Source organism: Camelus ferus, chromosome 3 (assembly GCF_009834535.1).
Source record: "Camelus ferus isolate YT-003-E chromosome 3, BCGSAC_Cfer_1.0, whole genome shotgun sequence".
Taxonomy (NCBI): Eukaryota; Metazoa; Chordata; class Mammalia; order Artiodactyla; family Camelidae; genus Camelus; species Camelus ferus.
The window spans coordinates 92,008,300-92,027,505 of NC_045698.1; the positions used below are offsets into that span (position 1 = coordinate 92,008,300).

Genomic DNA, 19,206 nt, shown 5'->3' on the forward strand with positions numbered 1-19,206 from the left:
TCCAGGACACAGGGCCCTCACGTCAGCATTACTGCTGCCGAGTAACTCCCAGAGCACAGTACTCACCCTCTCACCCTCCAAGCCAGCTCCCTCTCTCACAGGATGCACTGCAGTGTCCTAGCTGGTTTCCCCTCCCAGGCCCATCAACTTCCTTCAGTTCCTCAGACAGCTCCTGCCTTCAGGCCTCCCACTGCTGCACCCCTGCCCCACCCTCCAGTCCCCTGCTCCAAGCTAAGGCCTACGTATACCAATTTCTGCCAAGTATCACTCCCTTTGAGGAGTCCAACTTTTTTTCATGAATAAGCCCATGAGGAGTTGGAAAGGGCTCTTCTGTGTGACTCAGGGTGGGGCGGGCCCTGGGGATGGCTGGACAGGCAGGAATCATCAGCCAGCAGCCCAGGGAGACTGGCTGCTCTGCTCAACCTCCAAGCTCTCAAGACAACCCCAGCTCTCAGACATCCCTGAAGTTAGAGTCTGGGTGTGAACAGCTCTCCAGGGAGCTGTTGTGGGCACTGGGGAGGCAGACACCATCCTCCCTTGGGCTGGGGTGTGGGGATGAGGTTTTCCCCTGGAGCAGTTTGTGGGTGCAGGGATGGCAGCCTGGGGGTGTGCCCTTGAGCTCCAGGCCTGCAGTGGCAGCCTCAGGGGTAGTGGTCCTTCCTGTGGGTCATCAGAGTCCTGGACCCAGCCTGGAGCCTGCACCTCCACCCTCCCAGCATTTTTATTACACCGACTTTCCTGCAGGAAATGCTTTCTATGTAAGGCATCACCGCAGTAGCTGTTTCCCAAAATGAATCCAGATACGGAAGCAAAAGGGCCACAGTGACTACCCAAAACAGTGACGGGGCCTCAAAGACAAAGAAAGAGACACATCCAAGAGACACAGGTGTGGGGAAGGGTCCACTAGCAAAACCTCCACTGTCCCTGTCTGCACTCGGGTTTCCTAACAGATTTAAGTACACAGTCATCTAACCAACCAAAGACACAGTTAATAATAATACTAATACACTCACTGTGTGACAGGCACTAGTCTGACTACTATAAAAACATGAAGTTATCTCATCTTCAGCACAACCTCACATTCAACTATGACCCCCAGCATACAGAAGAGGCTGAGGGCCATGTCTAAGGCGGCACAGCGAGAAAGCAGGGCAGCCAGGACTGACGGGCTGCCAAGGCCCACCACATGCTCCACGGGCCTCCGGGAACAGCCACATTTCATGGGGTGATGTGTGCCAAGCACCTTCCATGGAATCTCTCACTGGCTCCTCACAGGAATTCCTGAGGCGGAGCTACATTATTCCCATTTCACAGGTGAGGAAACAGAGAGTTAGTGATCTTCCCACCGTCATAGAATTGGCAAAAGGCTTGTTTACTGGGCAACAAAACCCAGTGCTCATACCTGCTACGTTCCAGGGCCTGAAACAAAAGCTCTTCTGCATGGCTCAGGGTGAGAGTAGCTGCCTCACAGGTGTTAGCGCTGGTCTCAACTCTCAGGTTGCAGAGAGGGAAGGGAGCCTCTGATGGACACGGCCAGGGCCCAGCAGAGCCTTCAACATGTCTCTGCATGTCGGGGCATTCCACCTGCCTGGGCCTTCTGCAGGCTGGGAGAGGCCCCTTTGTGGGGGCTGGCTGTGGTCTGCCTTCTGGGCCTCCGCATGCCTGTCGTGGTGCCGAACTGCGCGGAGGACAGCTGTTTTTCCCTTCTACCCTTCAAGGGGACCTTCTGGTCAGCCCCTGACAGCCTGGAAAGTTTATCCTTTTTCCATAGAAAGAAAAGAAAAAAGAAACTATATTCTGCTTCTGAACTATGGATCCCAAATTATATTCCTTTTCTGACTCACATCTTTGCCCCTAGAACCTCAAGCCCAGGGTCTTGTCCACAGCAAAGGCAGGTGCTCAAAAAAACAACTGTTCAATACGTAGATAGCTTTTCTATTGCCTTCCCCACACACCAGGATCCTGCTGACCTCTCCTCCTCACCAGCTCTCCCTCAAACCCCAAGGCTTGGAGAGGTGTGCTCTGCACCCTAGACTCTCCTCCAGTCTGTCTGCACTTCCAAGGTTACTCCTGTTTTAACTTAAACCTTTCCTTAAGAAAGGAGCATGCACCATTTTACTCCAGATAATTGTTAATCTGGATTTGAAGTCTCCACCTATCCTGGAAGGAAGTCTGCCCTTCTTATTAACTCCCCCATTTACATAGCAAAGAACAAACTTACCCCAGCAAACAAACACAAATAATCTAATTTAAAAGTGGACAAAGAACTTGTATAGGCATTTTTCCAAAGAAGATATACAAATGGCCAACAGGTTCATGAAAAAGTATTCAGTATCACTAATCATCAGGGAAATACAAATCAAAACCACAATGAGATACACCTCACACCTGTTAGAATAGCTATCCTCAACAAGACAAGAATGTTGGTGAGGATGTGGAGAAAAGGGAAGCTTCATGCACTACTGATGGGAATGTGAATTGGTACAGCTACTATGGAAAACAGTATGGAAGTTCCTCAAAAAATTAAAAATAGAACTACCATACAATCCCAGCAATTCCACTTCTGGGAATATATCCAAAGAAACAAAACCACTAACGCAAAAACACTGCACTACCATGTTCAGAGCAGCATTATTCACAATAGGCAAGGTATGGAAACAACCCAAGTGTCCATCAATGGACAAATGGATAAACAAAAAAAAAAGTTGTGGTATATATACAATGGAATATTATGCAGCCATAAAAAAGAAGGAACCCCTGCCATCTGTGACAACATGGATGGACCTCAAAGGCATTATGCTAAATGAAAACTCAGATAGATGAAGACAAATACTGTATGATCTCACCTATACGTGAAACTAAACAAAACAAAATAAAACCAAACTCATAGAAAAAAGGGTCAGATTGTGGTTACTATAAGTGGGGATTGGGGGGAGGGGGAATTGGATGAAGGTGGTCAAAAGGTACAAACTTCCAGTTATGAGATAAATAAGTACTAGGGATGTAATGTACATGATGACTACAGTTAACACTGCTGTATAGTATATTTGAAAGTTGTTAAGAGCTCATACAACTTAACAAGAAAAAACAAACAACCCAATCCAAAAATGGGAAGAAGACCTAAACAAGCAATTCTCCAATGAAGACATACGAATGGCCAATAGGTACATGGAAAAAATGCTCAGTATCACTAGTTATCAGAGAAATGCAAATCAAAACTACAATGAGGTATTACCTTACACCAGTCAGAATGGCCATCATTCAAAAGTCCACAAATGGTAAATGCTGGAGAGGATGTGGAGAAAAGGGAACCCTCCTATACTCTTGGTGGGAATGTAGTTTAGTGCAGCCATTATGAAAAACAGTATGGAGATTCCTCAAAAGACTAAAACCAGACTTACCATATGATCCAGCAATCCCATTCCTGGGCATATATCCAGAAGGAACCTTAATTCAAAATGATACATGCACCCCAATGTTCATAGCAACACTATTTACAATAGCCAAGACATGGAAACAACCTAAATGTCCATTGACAGATGACTGGATAAAGAAGCTGCGGTGTATTTATACAGTGGAATACTACTCAGCCATAAATAATAGTAAAATAATGTCATTTGCAGCAACATAGATGGACCTGGAGAATGTCATTCTAAGTGAAGTAAGTCAGAAAGAGAAAGAAAAATACCATATGAGATCACTTATATGTGGAATCTGAAAAAAAAAAAAAAGACGAACTTATTTAGACTTAGAAACAGACTCACAGACATAGAATACAGACTTGTGGTTGCTGGGGGGTGGGGAGAAATAAATGGGGAGTTTGAGATTTGTAGATACTAACTAATATACATAAAATAGATAAATAACAAGTTTATACAGTATAGCACAGGAAACTATATGCAATACCTTATAGTAACCTATGGTGAAAAAGAATATGAAAATGAATATATGTATGTTCCTATATGACTGAAGTACTGTGCTGTACACCAGAAATCGACACATCATTGTAAACTGACTATACTTCAATTTAAAAAAAAGAAAAGAAATATATTGTGAATAAAGGAGACATTTTAAAAAAAGAAAGTTGTTAAGAGAGTAAATCCTAAAAGTTCTCATCACAAGGAAAAAAAACTTTTTTGTTGTTGTACCTATATTAGATGATGGATGTTAACTAAACTTATTGTGATCATTTCACTATACGTTAAATCACTATGCTGTACACTTTAAACTTATACAGTGCTGTATGTCAATCATATCTCAATAAAACTGGAAAAAAGATAAATACCTATTTAAAAAAAATGAACCCACCCAGAGAAGTCTGACCTTTGTTCTGGCTCTTGGGAAGTAACCTCTAAACCCCCTGAATAAGGAATGTGACTGGTCTCTGTCAAGTTCCTGGGAGGTAGCCCCTAAATCCTTGGGATTTTCCAAGAGATAAGAGTGTCTTTGCTACTCCTGGCAAGCCCTGAGAGTTTATGCTAATGGGGCCACTCAAAGTGGAGACTGGTCACACCATTAAGCTATTGTGATAAGAGCTAGGGAAGGGGCTGAAAGATGGGGTCAACCAAATAGCCACTGATTCGATCAGCCACGCCTACTGAATGACACCCCAGTAAAACTGGACATTGAAGCTAAGATGAGCTGCCCTGGTTGGCACACACTGAGTGGAGTCACACATCAAGGTACTGGGGAAGTGACACGTTCTGACTCCATGGGGAGAAGACAGGAAGCTTCATGTCTGAGACCGTCCTGGACCTTACCTTCCGTGTCTCTTCTTTTGGGTCTGACTGGTATCCTTTTGCTATAATAAAACTATAACCTTATGTATAGTGTTTTCCTGAGTTCTGTGAGTCATTCTAGCAAATTATTGAACCTGAGAGGACAGTGGGAACTCAAACTTGGAGCCAGCTGGCCAGAAGTGAGGGTGGACTGGGGACTCCTGAATTTGCAGCTAGTGTGTGAAGTGTGGGCAGTCTAATGGAGACTATGTCCTTAACCTATGAAGTCTAGCTCAACAAAACAGTTGGTTCAGAAGTCAAGGCACTGAGTTTGGCAAACTGCCTGCACAGCCCCAAGGGAAGGATCCTAAATAGGGTTCTAGGACCTTCCTGATAGAATTATCCAGATCCTTTTCTTCACAGAGTGCAAGGCACTATAACAAAATCCAAAGCACAGGAAGAACCTTAGCAGTATCTTTTCTGTGTGATCTTCCAGGGAAAATCAGTAGGGAGAGGAAGGTCAGAAACCAAGAGAAGGGAAGTGAAAGAGAAGGAAAGGCTCAGGGAGGAAAAAGCAGTGGCATCTGGGACATAGGAATCCTTCTGCATCTGAGTGAATGGTGGGGATGCTCAGGGCCTCACTGGGTCCACGGGAATTAGACTGAGGAACCTGGGCAAGTGGTGGCACATTGACCAGGGCAACTGATTTCAGACTATGGCACTTTTTCCTAATTAGCTGAGCATGTATTTAAATTCTGTTTTCTAACCGGTCATCCCTGAAACCTAGGGATCGACATGTCTTGCCTAAAGCCCCCTAATTGTGTGAACTGATGTGACCCAAACTAAGCCCTGATGTTACTTGTCCTTGGCCAAAATCCCGAATCTGGAAGAACAGAATGCCTGAGTGTTGGGACAGGAGAGAATCTGTGCCCGTTACGTGACTTCTACCCAGAGAAAGAACCCCAGATCAGCTTTTCCACAAAAGGAGAGTTTCCCAGATGCCACCCATACTTGGAAGAAGCCAGGCTGAAAGGCTAATCAAGTCAAACTTTCTTGATATTACTCTATCTTTCCCCAGGAGGGTTGCACTAAAACAAATTCGGACACCTGTGGCCTCCTCCTTTTATGCAAAGCAAAAAGCCAGCAGCAACCCCCAGCTGATAAGATTAACCTAAAGAGCAAATGGTGTAATTTCCTATGCTGATACTTTGTAGTTAATTTTAAAAAAAGGTTTCATTTTCCTACTGGTCTGATTTCACAGGAACATTTTACCTGTTTCTGTGAGGCATTTTTTCTCCTGGAAGAGACAAGCTGATTGGCCCCAAATGACTGACAACTTGGTGTAACGAAAATTTCCAATGTAAACTGATTTTCCCTCAGTTTCAGCAATTTTATATCTATATATAGAGATATCTTTGTCAGAATTGCATTGTTAGCTTCTCCTGGTAAACTAATTGCCTCACATTGTCAGGGCAAATAGAGATCTATTAATGGGTCTCACTTACCAACTGATCCCAACCCTGGTCTGCTTACTGGTTTGTACCAGCAACTTTGCCCACGGACACAAGTGTGATATCACCTTGCAAGAGATCATCAAAACGCTGAACACCCTCACTGCGAGAAAGGTGAGTAAGCTATCTGGCACCATCTCTCCAGATGTTCTGGTGATGCTGTGCGTACTTCTCAGACTGTGAGAACACAACAGCGTCCAGGGAGCTGGGAGTTGGTGACTGGTGACAGGACCGGGAGCAGAGTGGAGACTTTTCTCCTGGCATTTTTTTTTTTCCCTGAGGAACTATAGGAAGTTTTCTCAGTTTAGGGAGTGAGAAGTACTCAGCAAGGATTACTCTGTGCAGTTGGAGGTAACTCTGTCTCTTGCTCTCTCGTTCCTGCCTGGGCCAAGAATTCGTGCATGGAGCTGACTGTAGCAGACGTCTTTGCTGCCCCAAAGGTAAGAGCTGTCCTGGGTCTGCTTTGGCAGATGGGTGATTTGGTGAGGAGAGCTATCCACAAGTATTTGAACAAGAAACTTTTTAAACAGAGAGCAAGCAGGCCCAAATTAACTGTAAAATGTGAAATGTTTTCAAAGAACAAGAATTCTGATCTTTATTCTCAAATATGTTTTGGTGTGTCTGGTTTCACTTGATTTAGAAGATGTATAATAGAAAGCTTGGGTTTTGTAGTCATAATTCAGACCACAGTCAAGGAAAAGCTCTTTAGGATTTTACCCAGGCCTGGCCTAGAATATAGGAGGCACTCAAGAAATACTTGTTAAAGGAGAGAATTTTTCTAGCCCATACATTTCTGAAAAACCAAATACTCTCACAAAAACAGATATTGAGATTACAGGTTGAGAGAGCTTTCATTTTGTCTAAGAGACTTCCTACGGCAACAGAAAAGTTATCACCAGAGCCCCTCCTCTTCCGCAGCCTGGTCACCTAACGGTCCACCACCTCTGGGCATGGCTGTCCAGAGGCCCTAAGCTGCTTCTGTCCTGCCAACTCCTCTCCGGCCTGTCCACAACTGTCTGCCAGATAGGGTTCAACATATCCCTGCCTCTGGCTGCTCCTGCTGGGGCGTCTCGCCTTTCCTCCTCACCCCCACCCCCTGATGTGCAGTGGGAGGAGATAGATTTGACAGCTGATAGTGCATTTTCTCTGACAAACACATGACTACAGCCATATCAATAGCTTTGTGCACATCAGTTCCTGTTTTCATGGAAACACAAGACTGAGAATGAAAAACCCAGAGCTTCAATCTACCAGTGGTCTCCTAACCACCTGCTTTCCACGTGTACTGGAGGGTTACTTGGCCAGGAGTGAAGCCCTGTGGGTAGGTCAGGGCCTCACACCAGCACCCAGGCCACAGACCAGGCCTGCCCTACTGGGAAGGAAAACTGTTCTTCAGGACTCTGTCTGGATGATCTCATTTCATTAAAGATTATTCCAGGAGCTGGATATACAATAATACATAATACTGTAATGTAATTATATGATATTATGTATATAATATAAAGGTATAATATATAACATTATGTAATATATATTATATAACTCCATCCTTCAGAAACTGATCCTGTATCAGACTCTGTCCCTCAGTAGATTGGAAGGACTTGGAGACTATGTTAATATTTTATATAGATACATAAAATAGCCAAGAGTCCACTGAGTTGTACTCTGGGTTCTCCAGAGGGCGACTGCACTGCCGAGAGGGCTCTACCAAAGCCAAGCGCAGGGCCCCAAAAGAAGTGCCAAGGGTCTGGAAGCGAGAGTCTGTGGCTTTAGCCCCAGTTCTGCCTTTAACTATGTAGCCCTTAGCAAGTCTCCACCTCTCTTTGTGCCTCAGTTTCTACATCTGAAGATATGAAAATGATTTTGAAAGTTTGTTGGAATCCAACTCTTGAGTTAGTGGAAAGTGTTATTGTATGATATAACTCTTGACTAAAGGCAAAAACTGGTTGTAGAGAAGCAATAATTCTAAGAAAGAGGGCCAACGGTTGGAAATGATGAAACCCCCCATGACTCCAAGCCCAGGGCGACCCTGCTCTAGCCTATCTCTAGAAGACCCAGCCACCCCTCACCCCCCACCCTGAGCTGCAGGCCTTGCCATGCTGCTTTCCTTCTGTTCTTGGCCCTCCTCTTCACTCAGTTCTCACAGACTCCCTCGCCACATGGAGAGCCAGCTCCTACAACCAGTCCCTGCTGCCTTAGTTTTGAGTGTATGGCCATATAATATATGGCCTTCCTTCACTCTTACCTACCTCATGCCTTCTCCCGAACTGCTTCTACTCCTCCTGGATTAACAATTTCATTTTTCCCATTCTCTTTTCCTCAAAGACTCAGTCCTGCTTACTTACCTATTAAGATATTTCAGAACAAAGAAAGGTGGTTATTTTCAAAACCCACAAAGGTGACATGTGGGAGGAAAAGTTACTTCTTTGTGTTCTCAAAGAAGAACATCTTTCCAAAATCCAGGGTATTGATTTTAGTTCTTTTGGGGATCAAGTGTTCCATTACATCCAAGTTGGGCCACATCCTGCTCTTGGCAGCTGCTGGAAGAATGTGCTGATCTAAATCTTGGGCTTCATGGACAGTGCCTTCCTGGTGTCAGTGAAGTTAAGGTGGCCTGAGGAAGAGCAAGGTGGAAGGCAAGCAAGGTGGCCAGTCTACAAAGGACTTCCTGAGTGGACCATTAGTTGGAGGTATTTCCTACTCAACCAAAGGGAGCTGGAAGTACACAATTTTTCAGGGAGCTCTACGTCAACCTTTACATCTTCTTTTGAAAGTGAAAGTAAAGGATTTTTTCATATATAACACTGGCTGACTAAATTTGGGCCAAAGTGAAGATAATGAATATAACACAAACAGGACTGGATTTGTATGTCCCAGATTAGAACTCTAACAGAGTCCTGGCCACAGATGTCTCCTGGCCGGCATTCCACCACCTGCTATATTCCCATGGGGGACGGGCTTCTTTGTGTCAAGAGCCCAGGCTCCCTTTGGAGCCTCTTCCCTGAGTAATTCTGAACTGCGGGGTCCACCTGTCCTCAAAGTGTCCTCGAGCCACACGAGATGTACTCAGGCACCAAAATTTCAACAAGCAGGTGAAAGTGGTGGGTACGGAGTGTCATCCTGTTGCTGCCATGCCAATGGAGCTAAAGCTTTAAGACCTGAAGCTAAACCAGCCTTTGGAATTAGTTCTTTTCAAGTTTTCTATTCAATTCAATCTCTTTTCAATTCCTATTTTATCCTAATTACTTTTAGAAGGGCTTTGAAAAATATCTTTAGTGTGTTTTCCTATATTATATGGCCATACACTCAAAACTAAGGCAGTATAATTTCTAAGATCCTAGCCAAAGTTTTAGAAAAGGCTCATTAGATTTTGATGGAGAAATAAGCAAAGGGTCTTGTCTCCTTCTGGCCTTTTTGAACCTCATTTCTCTCTGCCTACATCTGCACACACCTAGTGTCTGCGTTCTCCTTGGCCTCACCACCTCTGCTTGCCCCCAGAGGTATGGTGATTTATGGGAGGTTTCTTGACCCCCAGAGCCCAAAGATATTGGTACCGCTCTTAAATTTCCAACTAGAATCAGGGTCCAGAGGGCTCTTGGCCAGTTCATTAAGTGTATGTTCTTCCTAAGGCCCTGCCCATGGGCCACCAAGCTCCATGGAGAACAGGGGAAGCTTCTATAATTTGGGATTCTGGTGCCTCAGTCTGGGTCTAGATCCTCCTGGAAAAATCCTAAAATATGAACTGCACTTCTAGAATTTAGCCTAAAGAAATAAGAGATGAAAACAAAAATTTACACAGATGACTCACTGCCACTTTATTTACAGAAGCAGAAAACTGCAATGATAGGGGATTGATCGATTATGGTGCATATAGGCCCTGGGTTCCTATGCAGCTCTCAATCTCATCTTCTTAAATACTACTGAATGACTTAAGAAATTGCTAGAACTATATGTTAAGTGTAAAAAGGTTACAAAACAGTATCAATCAGGGGAGGGTAACAGCTCAGTGGCAGAATGTGTGCTTAGTAGGTATGAGGTCCTAGGTTTAATCCTCAGTAACTTCACTAAAAAAAAAAAGAAAGAAAGAAAGAAGAAAGAAAATAAAACAGTATCAATAGTTGGTCCCTACTGCCAAAAAAAAAAAAGAAGTATTAAAAAAATCTGGAAGACAGTTATCAAAAATCTTAACAGTAGTTATCTCTGGCTGGTGGGATAATGAGTGAAACCTTTTCTGTTAAATACATATTACTCTTACAGTAAAAGTTTGACAATCAGAAAATACATGTAAGAACCTAAAAATCTGCCTGGACAGTGCAAATGCCCTGGAGATCCAGTAGTATACTGTGATTCAGTGGGTCCAGGGGGAGGCCTGAGAGTCTGCATTTCTAACAAGTTCCCAGGTGATGCCCTGGCTGCAGCTTCAAAGACCACACTCTGAGCAGCAAGGGACAAGAACCTAGCCTGGCAGAGGCTGAAGATAGTTTTATCTGATCTGGATTGGGCTCAAGCTAAGACCACCCTCCAGGCTCCATGCTTTTGTTCTTCAGGGGAGAGTGAGAGGACACCCTAGCTAGGCCTGATCAGACTGAGACATACTCCTCCTCCCAGGTTCTCAACAAGAGCTGTTTCCCCCTTATACATTCCCTCTTCTAAGGCTCAAACGTCCGCAGGGAGAGCCATGTGGCCAGACCCACATTAGAACGGCCAGCATTCCAAGGAGGTTCTGACACTGCACACTGGAGGAGCTCTGTTCAAGGCCCAGCACCCTCACTCAGAAGCTGCCCCTGATCTCCCCAGGCCAAACTCCCGGGGGTACCCAGCACCGATCCTGGCATTCACCTCTAGCTGTGGGGAAACCCCTTATCTCCTCACACTGTTACTTCCCAGGGGGAGGGCTAAATGGAGAGAGTGCTGGCCAAAGTAGTGCTGTCCTGGCCAAAGGATGGGCACTTGTTTATTTCAGAAGCATGTGGGATTTCCAGGGAAACCTGGATTCTAAGACCTTACAGGAATAAGAGAGAACAGACTCTGACCACAAGCTCACAGACATACAACCCCTTCCCCAGAAAGAATAGCCTGTATGGGGTAAAGGAACAGACATGGGCTAAAGATAGGTGGCCCTATGTTCAAATCCCCACTCTCTCAGTTACTTAGCTGAGTAACTCGATTCAGGCACCCTTTCAGCAAAACCCTCCAAGGGAAAGGAAATTGGGAGGTTTTAGGAAAATGCTGCTGCATTTGTAGGTAACTGGGAGAGGCTGCTTGCTGCAATGAGCAGCCACCAGTCTCTGGAACACCAGATCCACAGTTGAGCAAATTCACCTTCTCCATTCATCCTTCTGGAAAGAACAGATCAGAAGGAAACATCTCTCTCTCCCACGTTCAGAATCGAGCCAACACATAACTATCTGTGGTGTTTCTCTTTCTAGAACACGACTGAGAAGGAAACCTTCTGCAAGGCGGCAACTGCTCTTCGGCACATCTACAGACACCACAACTGCTTGAGCAAACACCTGAGCGGACTTGACAGGAACCTCAGCGGCCTGGCAAACACGGTAAGCTGCACTCACTGGGCTCCTGTTGGACAGCAGCCTTATACTAAATACTCCTCCTTATGAACAGTAGGACTCTTGGGCAATTAACCCATTCATCCATTCGACAGGTATTTGCTGGGGCTCTGTGAGTGTTGCTTATAGGTACTGCTCTAGGCACCGGGGATACTGTTCTTGCTCTCACAGAATGTTCTAATGGGGGAGTTATAAAAGCAAACAAGCATGTCATATGACGTCCAGTATTGATAAGTGCTATGATGAAATTATAGGAATCAAAAAAATTAGGAATAAAGAACATAGGGGTCATGAGGGAGAGGGCTGATTTAGTAATTAGTAAAATCATCTGTAGAGATTCTGAATTAAGTGAAAGAGCCCGCCATGTGACTAACTTGGAAAGAACATTCCAGGCAGAGGGAACAGCTATGCAAAGACCCTAAGGTAGAAATAAGCTTCATATGTTCAAAGATCAGTGAGGAAGGCCAGTATGGCTGGATCAGAGTGAGCGAGGGAGATTTCAGTAGGAGATCACACATGAACTTGGGATTCTGTCCCAGATACGGTGGGAAACTCCCAGACAGTTTTGAGCAGGGCAGAGACTATGATCTGATTTAGGTGATTTTAAATGATCACTGGCTACTGTGCAATAAAGAGACTGAACAGGGGTAAGCATAGAAGCAAGACGGCCACAGCATTGCAGGCTTCAGATGACGGTGGTTTTAACAGAGTGGAGCAGTAGATGCTGTCCGATTTGGGATATAACTGAAAATAGAGCCAGAGAACTTACTGACAGAGCTACTGTGAGGGGTGAGGGAAATAGTAAAAGGTAACCTCTTGGTTCCTAGCCTGAGCCCTTTGGGGGATAGTTGGTGCTGTTTACAGATATGGAAAATGAGGAGGGTAAGCAGGGCTGGAGGTTAAGATCACGAGGTTCAAGTTTATACACAGTTAAGTTTGAGGTACCTGCTGAGTAGCCAAGTGAAGATGTTGATAAGAATTTTGAAAAAGTCTGAAGCTGAAAGGAGAGCTCAGAACTTGTGATATAAAGTGAAGGGTTATCAGAAAGATGTTGTTTAAAGTCACAGACCTGAATGACACAGAGAAAGGGAGCGATCCAAGGACTGAGCCCAGAGGCACTCTAACATACAGAGGTTACCAGAGGAGGGTTATGCAAAAGAGAAGTAACCAGTGCAATAGGAGGAAATTAAAGTGTGGTACCTCAGAAGGCAAGTGAAGAAACTCTTAAGGAGGAGGAAGTGATCAATTGTGTCAAATGTATTAAAAGGTCAAGTAAGATGAACACTGGAGAATGCCCACTGGATTTGGCATGACAGAGGCCACTGGTGATGCTGATATAAATGGAGATTCAGGAATGAAAGCCTGACTGGAGTGGGTTCCATAGAAAATGGGGGTAGGGAGGAGTAAAAAGAAAGGACACTGAGTGTGGACAACTCCTCTGAGGTGCTCTTCCATAAGGTTGCAGAGGAACAGAACAACAGCTGAAGGGCAGGTGTGGAGTGAGGGAAGTTCTTTTTAATGGGGTACATACTGAGCATGTCAAAATACCGGTGGGAATCCTCCAGTAAGAGGGGAGAGTTGACGATGGAGAGAAGAGAGAGAGCAAAGAGTAGACATTATCTAACGCCAAGTAGAGGAATTGAGGACATTCATCCCCCCTTCTAGGGCCTGCTGCTTTATTTATAAGATAAGCTAATAGAACAGGGAGCGGATACTACACTCATCCTCTCTTTCAATCCTCTTATTACCTTAAGAAATAGGCACTACTGTTCCCATTTTACAAAGAAGGAAACTGAACCTTTTATAAATGAAGTAGTTTGTTCTAGGCAATGCAATTAATAACTGGTAGGGCTGAGATTCAAAATGAAGCAGTGGCCTGGTGGCTGGTACCAGGAATCCTTTCCACCTGAAGTGCTGCCAGGCTGTGATGCTGCTGTTTAATGGGCAGGAGGGCACACATGCTGAATCTCTCTCAGCAGTCCAGGCGGCCACACAGAAGGCCCAGGACGACAATGGGCAAGTCTGAGACTCTACCTTCATGTTATGCCCCTGAGCAGAACCTAGCTGTGACACACTTCTCCAGGGATGGCAGTACCCAGAAGGCAGCCAGTGATGGCACAGTGACCCTTTCTAGGAGTGTAGCTATATGCACCAAAAATAGGCAAATCCTGCTGGCTGAGTGGCAGAGTCAGACTCCCAACCAAGCTAGACTGGGCGTACTGGTTTCATCAGTGTTCAGGGCCAAGTGCCAGGTAGCCAGGCATGACAGCAAGATCCAGTACTTAGCAATGCAAACTAACGAAATGTTTCTTTTTTAGACCTGTTCTGTGAATGACTCCAAGAAGAGCACATTGAGAGACTTCTTGGAAAGGCTAAAGAAGATTATGAAGGAGAAATACTCAAAATGTTGAAGCCGAATATTTTAATTTATGAGTTTTTAATAGCCTTATTTTAAAAATATTTATGTATTTATAACTCATAATAAAATAAAGTATATGTAGAATTTGATGGCATGATGTCACTTTAATAGCACTGGCTATATTTACTTGACAACTTTTGGGGAAACCAGTTTAATTTACTGGGAGACTCAAATTGGTGTGGTAGTGAAAAATGAAAGATCATTTCCCTTTCAAGGAGATTCTTCTCTCACTGAGGACATAATGCACAAAATGATTAAATACAAGGCCACACAAGACGTAAGTGATAATTAATCTAAGAGAGCTTGGAGAATGGGTCCATAAGCACTACTGACTACGAAGTAATTCTGAATTGAAAAAGTGTCAACTGGATGCTGAGAACAGTCTTCTCCCACTGGCATGAAGGTGGTTATGTTGAATCTACAGAGGGGAAAGATAATTCTAGCAGACTGTATGGCTCTGCAGTGAAAAATGTTTAAAGTCCTAATAATGTAAATTCTTTCAATTCTCAAATCTTAGAATCAACCAGAAGACAAAGCATGGAGGATTTAGTTGTGGTTACAGAACAGACTGTCAATGCTATCAACCTGACAACATAAAGGGCATAGTTGAAAATGACTGAGAGGAGAAAGCACAAGGAAAGAGAGGTAGGGCACTAATATCCCCAGCTCACTTGGGGAGGGATCAGTTAAGCAATACTGTTGAAGGCTGACAGAACAAGAACAGGAGATGTAAGTATTCATTCAAAATCACAAAGGTAATAGAAGATCTAAAAATAATTTGCTATAAAGAATTTGGAAGGGATAGTATAAATGTGGTAAACTCTCACATTGCAATGGGGAAATTAACACAAAATATCTCAAGTTGATAAATCAAAAAACAGCTGCCAAGGTGGTCATAAGATGTAGCTAGAGATGGATACATGGGGGTTGATTGTACTACTCTGCTTTCATACATGTTTGAAAGTTTTCATAATAAAAAGTAAAAAAACAAACAAACCAATAGTAGGTGAATCAAGAAATATTTGGAATTATAATGGTCACTACTAGAAAAACTAAAAACAAAAAAGAGAAGGTGCGTTGTTAGGAATGGGACTTGGAATAAGGATCAGTGAAAGTAGGGCAGGAGATCTTTGGCTTTCCATTTTAAGCCTGTGTGTGTGACCATGTGCATAAACGATAAAATGTTTTTAAAAGTTAAAGCACTAAAATTAAAAAGACAGACAATAACAAATGTTGATGAAGATGTGGAAAAACTGGATCTCTTACACATTGCTGGTATGATTGGAAAATGGTGCAGTCATTTTGGAAAAAAGTGTGGCAATTCCTCAAAAGGTTAAACATGGTAGAGCAGGCACACAGCTAGATATGAGCAGGCCAAATGGCGGGAATTGGGCAGAAAGGAGACACAGGTCAAATGCAGAAAACCACACATCATGTAAGCACCAGGGGTCCCTGGGCAGAGAAAGAAAAGCAGGAACCTCTGGGCTTGATAAGTGGTCACACCTTTTGGGGTGATGAGCGGCCTGGAGGCCAACAAAGAAAGGTGAGAAAAGGCAAGAATCTCCAGCGTCCAGTACCTTTTGCTCATTATGCCCTTATTTCAATAAAATTAGCCTTGCAGATTAAAAGTACCCATCATGCACAGACGCCATGACACTTCCAATCCAGACTAAATAAGGACAAAAATCCCTCCTTCCTTTGGGAAGTGGAGTTAGGATGAAAATCAGGGAATATGACCCCAGACCGTTCCCTCCCTAATGAATATTCCACCCCCTTCATTTTACACCCTATGTAACAAACCTGCCAAAGAAATTCAGCAGCCAGCACACCTGAGCCTGCCCGCTCTCCCCTTCAGAGTATACTATCCACTCCTTAATTAATCCTCACTTTACTTTTTTAACCACTGCGTATTGTCTCTGAATTCCTTCAGGGATGGGACAAGAACCTGGAAACCGGTTACATCTACCAGCAACAAACATAGTTATTGTATAATCCAGTAGTTCCAATCCTGGGTATCCACCCAAGAGAACTGAAAACATGAGTCTACACAAAAACTTTTACACAAATGTTCACAGCAGCATTAATCATTAATAGTGAAAAAAAAAAAAAAGTAGAAACGAACCAAATGTCAATCAAATGGTGAATGGATAAACAAATGAACAATGAAATATTATTTGGTAATGAAAAGAAATGAAGTGCTGATATATGCTACAGTATGGATGAACCTTGGAAACATTATGCTAAGACAAAGAAGCCAGACACAGAAGACCACATATGGTATGATTCCATTTATATGAAATGCCTATTAGAAGCAAATCCACAGAGGTAAGAAGCAGAACATTGGTTACTAGGGGCTGGGGGAAATGGAGGAAGATGGAGTAACTGCTGATGGACATAGGGTTTCTTTCAGGCATAATGAAATTGTTCTGATATTTAATAGTGATAATGGTTGTACAACTCTGTGAAAATACTAAAAACCACTGAATTATACATTTAGAAGGATGAATTTTACAGTATGTGAGTTATAATCAATAAAGCTGTTATTTAAAAAAATTACAGGGAAAAAAAAAACAAGTGTCAAGTCACTAAAAGTTACCTTTTAAAGATACATTCTCTGCAAGAATATGGACCCAATAACCGTGAATGAGCGAAAATTAATACGTGTACTAAAATTATACCAAAACATGTAATATCTTTTTAACCCTTTCAAAATAAGGGAAAAAATCAAAAGCTTAAAAGTCACACCCTGACCACAGCCAGTTTCACCCTGCCCACATAAAATACCAGCATGCCAAGGGCAACAAGTAACTAAGACAGTCATGGAGCCTTCTAAGGCCACACTGAAATTTCCTTTCTTCTTTGATTGAGACTCATTTGCATTCAATGGCTAATGTGAGCTGTAGTCTGCCACAGGATATGAGTTGTGGGTTGTAATTTGTGTATGAGGCCAGGATGGTAAAAGAAAGGGCAGTTGGAAGAAAAGTTCAGAACAGGCCATAGAAGGGACAGGCACAAGCTCCAGGCAGGTCTGTCTGTCATGGATGGAAACAGCCAAAGACGGGGTGAGAGAACATGAATTGAGGAGGACATACATTAAAAGATGAGTGAAGAAACATCAGGATTAAGTGAAAGTTGAGATGCTTGTCACATAAGCACATTCACTGAGGAAATTTAGCTACAGCCCACACCTGCTTCAGGGGATGTGCCTCTTATCTGTGCACAGACTATGTGATGTTGACAGCAAAGGTTGATTCCCTCCCTCCCTGCTGTCAGCTACCTCCACCTTTTACCTACTAACATATTACATCTCTAACTGGCACTGGTAGGTGATACTTATTGAATAAATGAAAGAAAAACAATTTGCTCAAATTTACAGCCAAATGTCCCTTATTAAAACATTCTTGAGCCAGTGAGAAATGCTGTTCTCTGATAATAATGCACCAGGGGTTCTCTCTTTGCTATTAGCCTGTCCATGCCAGTGCGCTGTCCTATTTTTTCCCTACCCAAATCATCTGAGAAAGAGGGATTTCAGAGGAGAGTGCAGGGCTCAACTTTCTCCCAGAGCAAGGCCCGGCCTGGCCTATCAGCAGACAAGGTTAGCTTCACAGTTCCTACCACCTTAAGCTGAGGGCAAGGCAAGCACTTTCTCTAGTCTGGGAGCTGACTTCCTGGTTCAAGCCCTCAGCTCCACTGGAGCTCCGTCCCCAGGGGGAGTACTAAAATCTAGCTAGTGTCACACCTAGCATTTCCTGGGCTGGTGCTTGCCCTGAGTGTGCAGACATTCCTCAGCTCTCCAGTGTTTCTCTTCTAATCCATTCTTCCTGTCAACGTCTTCCTACTTCAATGTTCACTCTCTAAGCTGTCTCTTCCCTTCCTGTTTCGTCCTAGCCAGTGTTATACCAAACACAAGCATGTTTAGACGTTCTGGGTGCCGACTGCACACCTGGGCACCTGTTACAGAACACGACTAAAGAGAAGTAAAGAGACATACGCTCGCTCAGTCTTGGTACCAATCACAAGGCAAGAGAGCCAGCTGAGAAGAGAGGGAGGTTAGCTCCTCCAGCCCATGACCATTTCAGCCTCCAAGGCACCGGTGTGCACGCACATTGTCTGCTCTCCCAGCTTCCTTCGTCTCTAGTCCTTCATGATCTCTCCAGCAGTTATTTCTCTAAAACACAAACAGCGTGCGGGTCCCACTTAAAATCCTTCCATGACTTCTCAGTGCTTACAGAAAACTCTTTTGACAGTAGGATCCTGGCCTCTTTCCTTTTCAGGCTCATCTATCCCAACCGCTTTGGCCTAACTTCAAACATACCACCAATGCACGTGGTGGCACCTAGATTCACGTTACTTCTTCTGCCTGGAATGTCTTTCCGCACGTGTTGGATCGCTTAGACACCTCAAAGAGAGAACAGGCCTTCTCTAACCTTCTGGTCAGGTAGATGTGTGCTAGGCACCGTGTCAGCTCCTAGGGAAGGATGATGTGCCTGGCAGCTCACCATTCACCCTCCTTCACTACAGCCCTCAACAGGCTGCATGGTCATTCACCACTTACATGGCCATCTCTCCCTCCTGAGGGAGGCTATGAGCTTTGCAAGGACCCTCTACTCAGCACAGCATTAGTCCACAGTAAATAAAAAAGACACCTGGGTGGCTGAGTGGCATAACTCATGATGGAGTAGAAATAAAGGCCAACACAATATTTCTGTAATGACTCTGGTAGTTTTAGGTTGGGTTAGGCAATATCCTCTTGCTAAGATTGGTATCAACTCTGAGAAATATCTTATTCAGTTGTAAAGTCCCAGTTAAATTCCTTTGTAAAACTGGAGAAATAAAGCCTTTGATTAAAAACTAAACTTTCCCCAGCCCTCTAAAAAGGGATGGGGGAGGGAGCAGGTGTAGAAGAATGTCTGATCTGTCATATTCTTTAGTCAGAGCCATAAACGTGTTTGGGTAAGACAATGTGATGTTCTGATAACGGTGATAAAAGT

At 43.8% G+C, this 19,206-nt stretch overlaps 2 protein-coding genes across 6 annotated transcripts in view; one reads left to right on the forward strand and one right to left on the reverse strand.

Moving 5' to 3' along the window:
- The window catches only part of KIF3A (kinesin family member 3A), a 199,943-nt gene that overhangs the window by 132,060 nt on the left and 48,677 nt on the right, over positions 1-19,206 (reverse strand). The window lies entirely within an intron of this gene.
- Positions 5,972-14,276, forward strand: IL4 (interleukin 4). Of its 2 annotated transcripts, XM_006179596.2 has the most exons (4): positions 5,972-6,343; positions 6,622-6,669; positions 11,659-11,784; positions 14,115-14,276. In XM_006179596.2, the coding sequence occupies exons 1-4, from the start codon at positions 6,209-6,211 to the stop codon at positions 14,205-14,207; spliced, it is 402 nt and encodes a 133-aa protein (XP_006179658.1). In that variant the 5' UTR covers positions 5,972-6,208; the 3' UTR covers positions 14,208-14,276. The 2 variants fall into 2 exon arrangements, with proteins under 2 accessions (XP_006179658.1, XP_032332591.1); XM_032476700.1 differs by lacking the exon at positions 6,622-6,669 and having other exon boundaries at positions 14,115-14,214.

Coding starts and splice junctions, on each gene's coding strand:
- IL4 (XM_006179596.2), top strand. CDS start 6,209: ATGGGTCTCACTTACCAACTGATCCCAACCCTGGTCTGCTTACTGGTT. Junction 6,344..6,621: donor ACACCCTCACTGCGAGAAAG/GTGAGTAAGCTA, acceptor GCCTGGGCCAAG/AATTCGTGCATGGAGCTGAC. Junction 11,785..14,114: donor TCAGCGGCCTGGCAAACACG/GTAAGCTGCACT, acceptor TTTCTTTTTTAG/ACCTGTTCTGTGAATGACTC.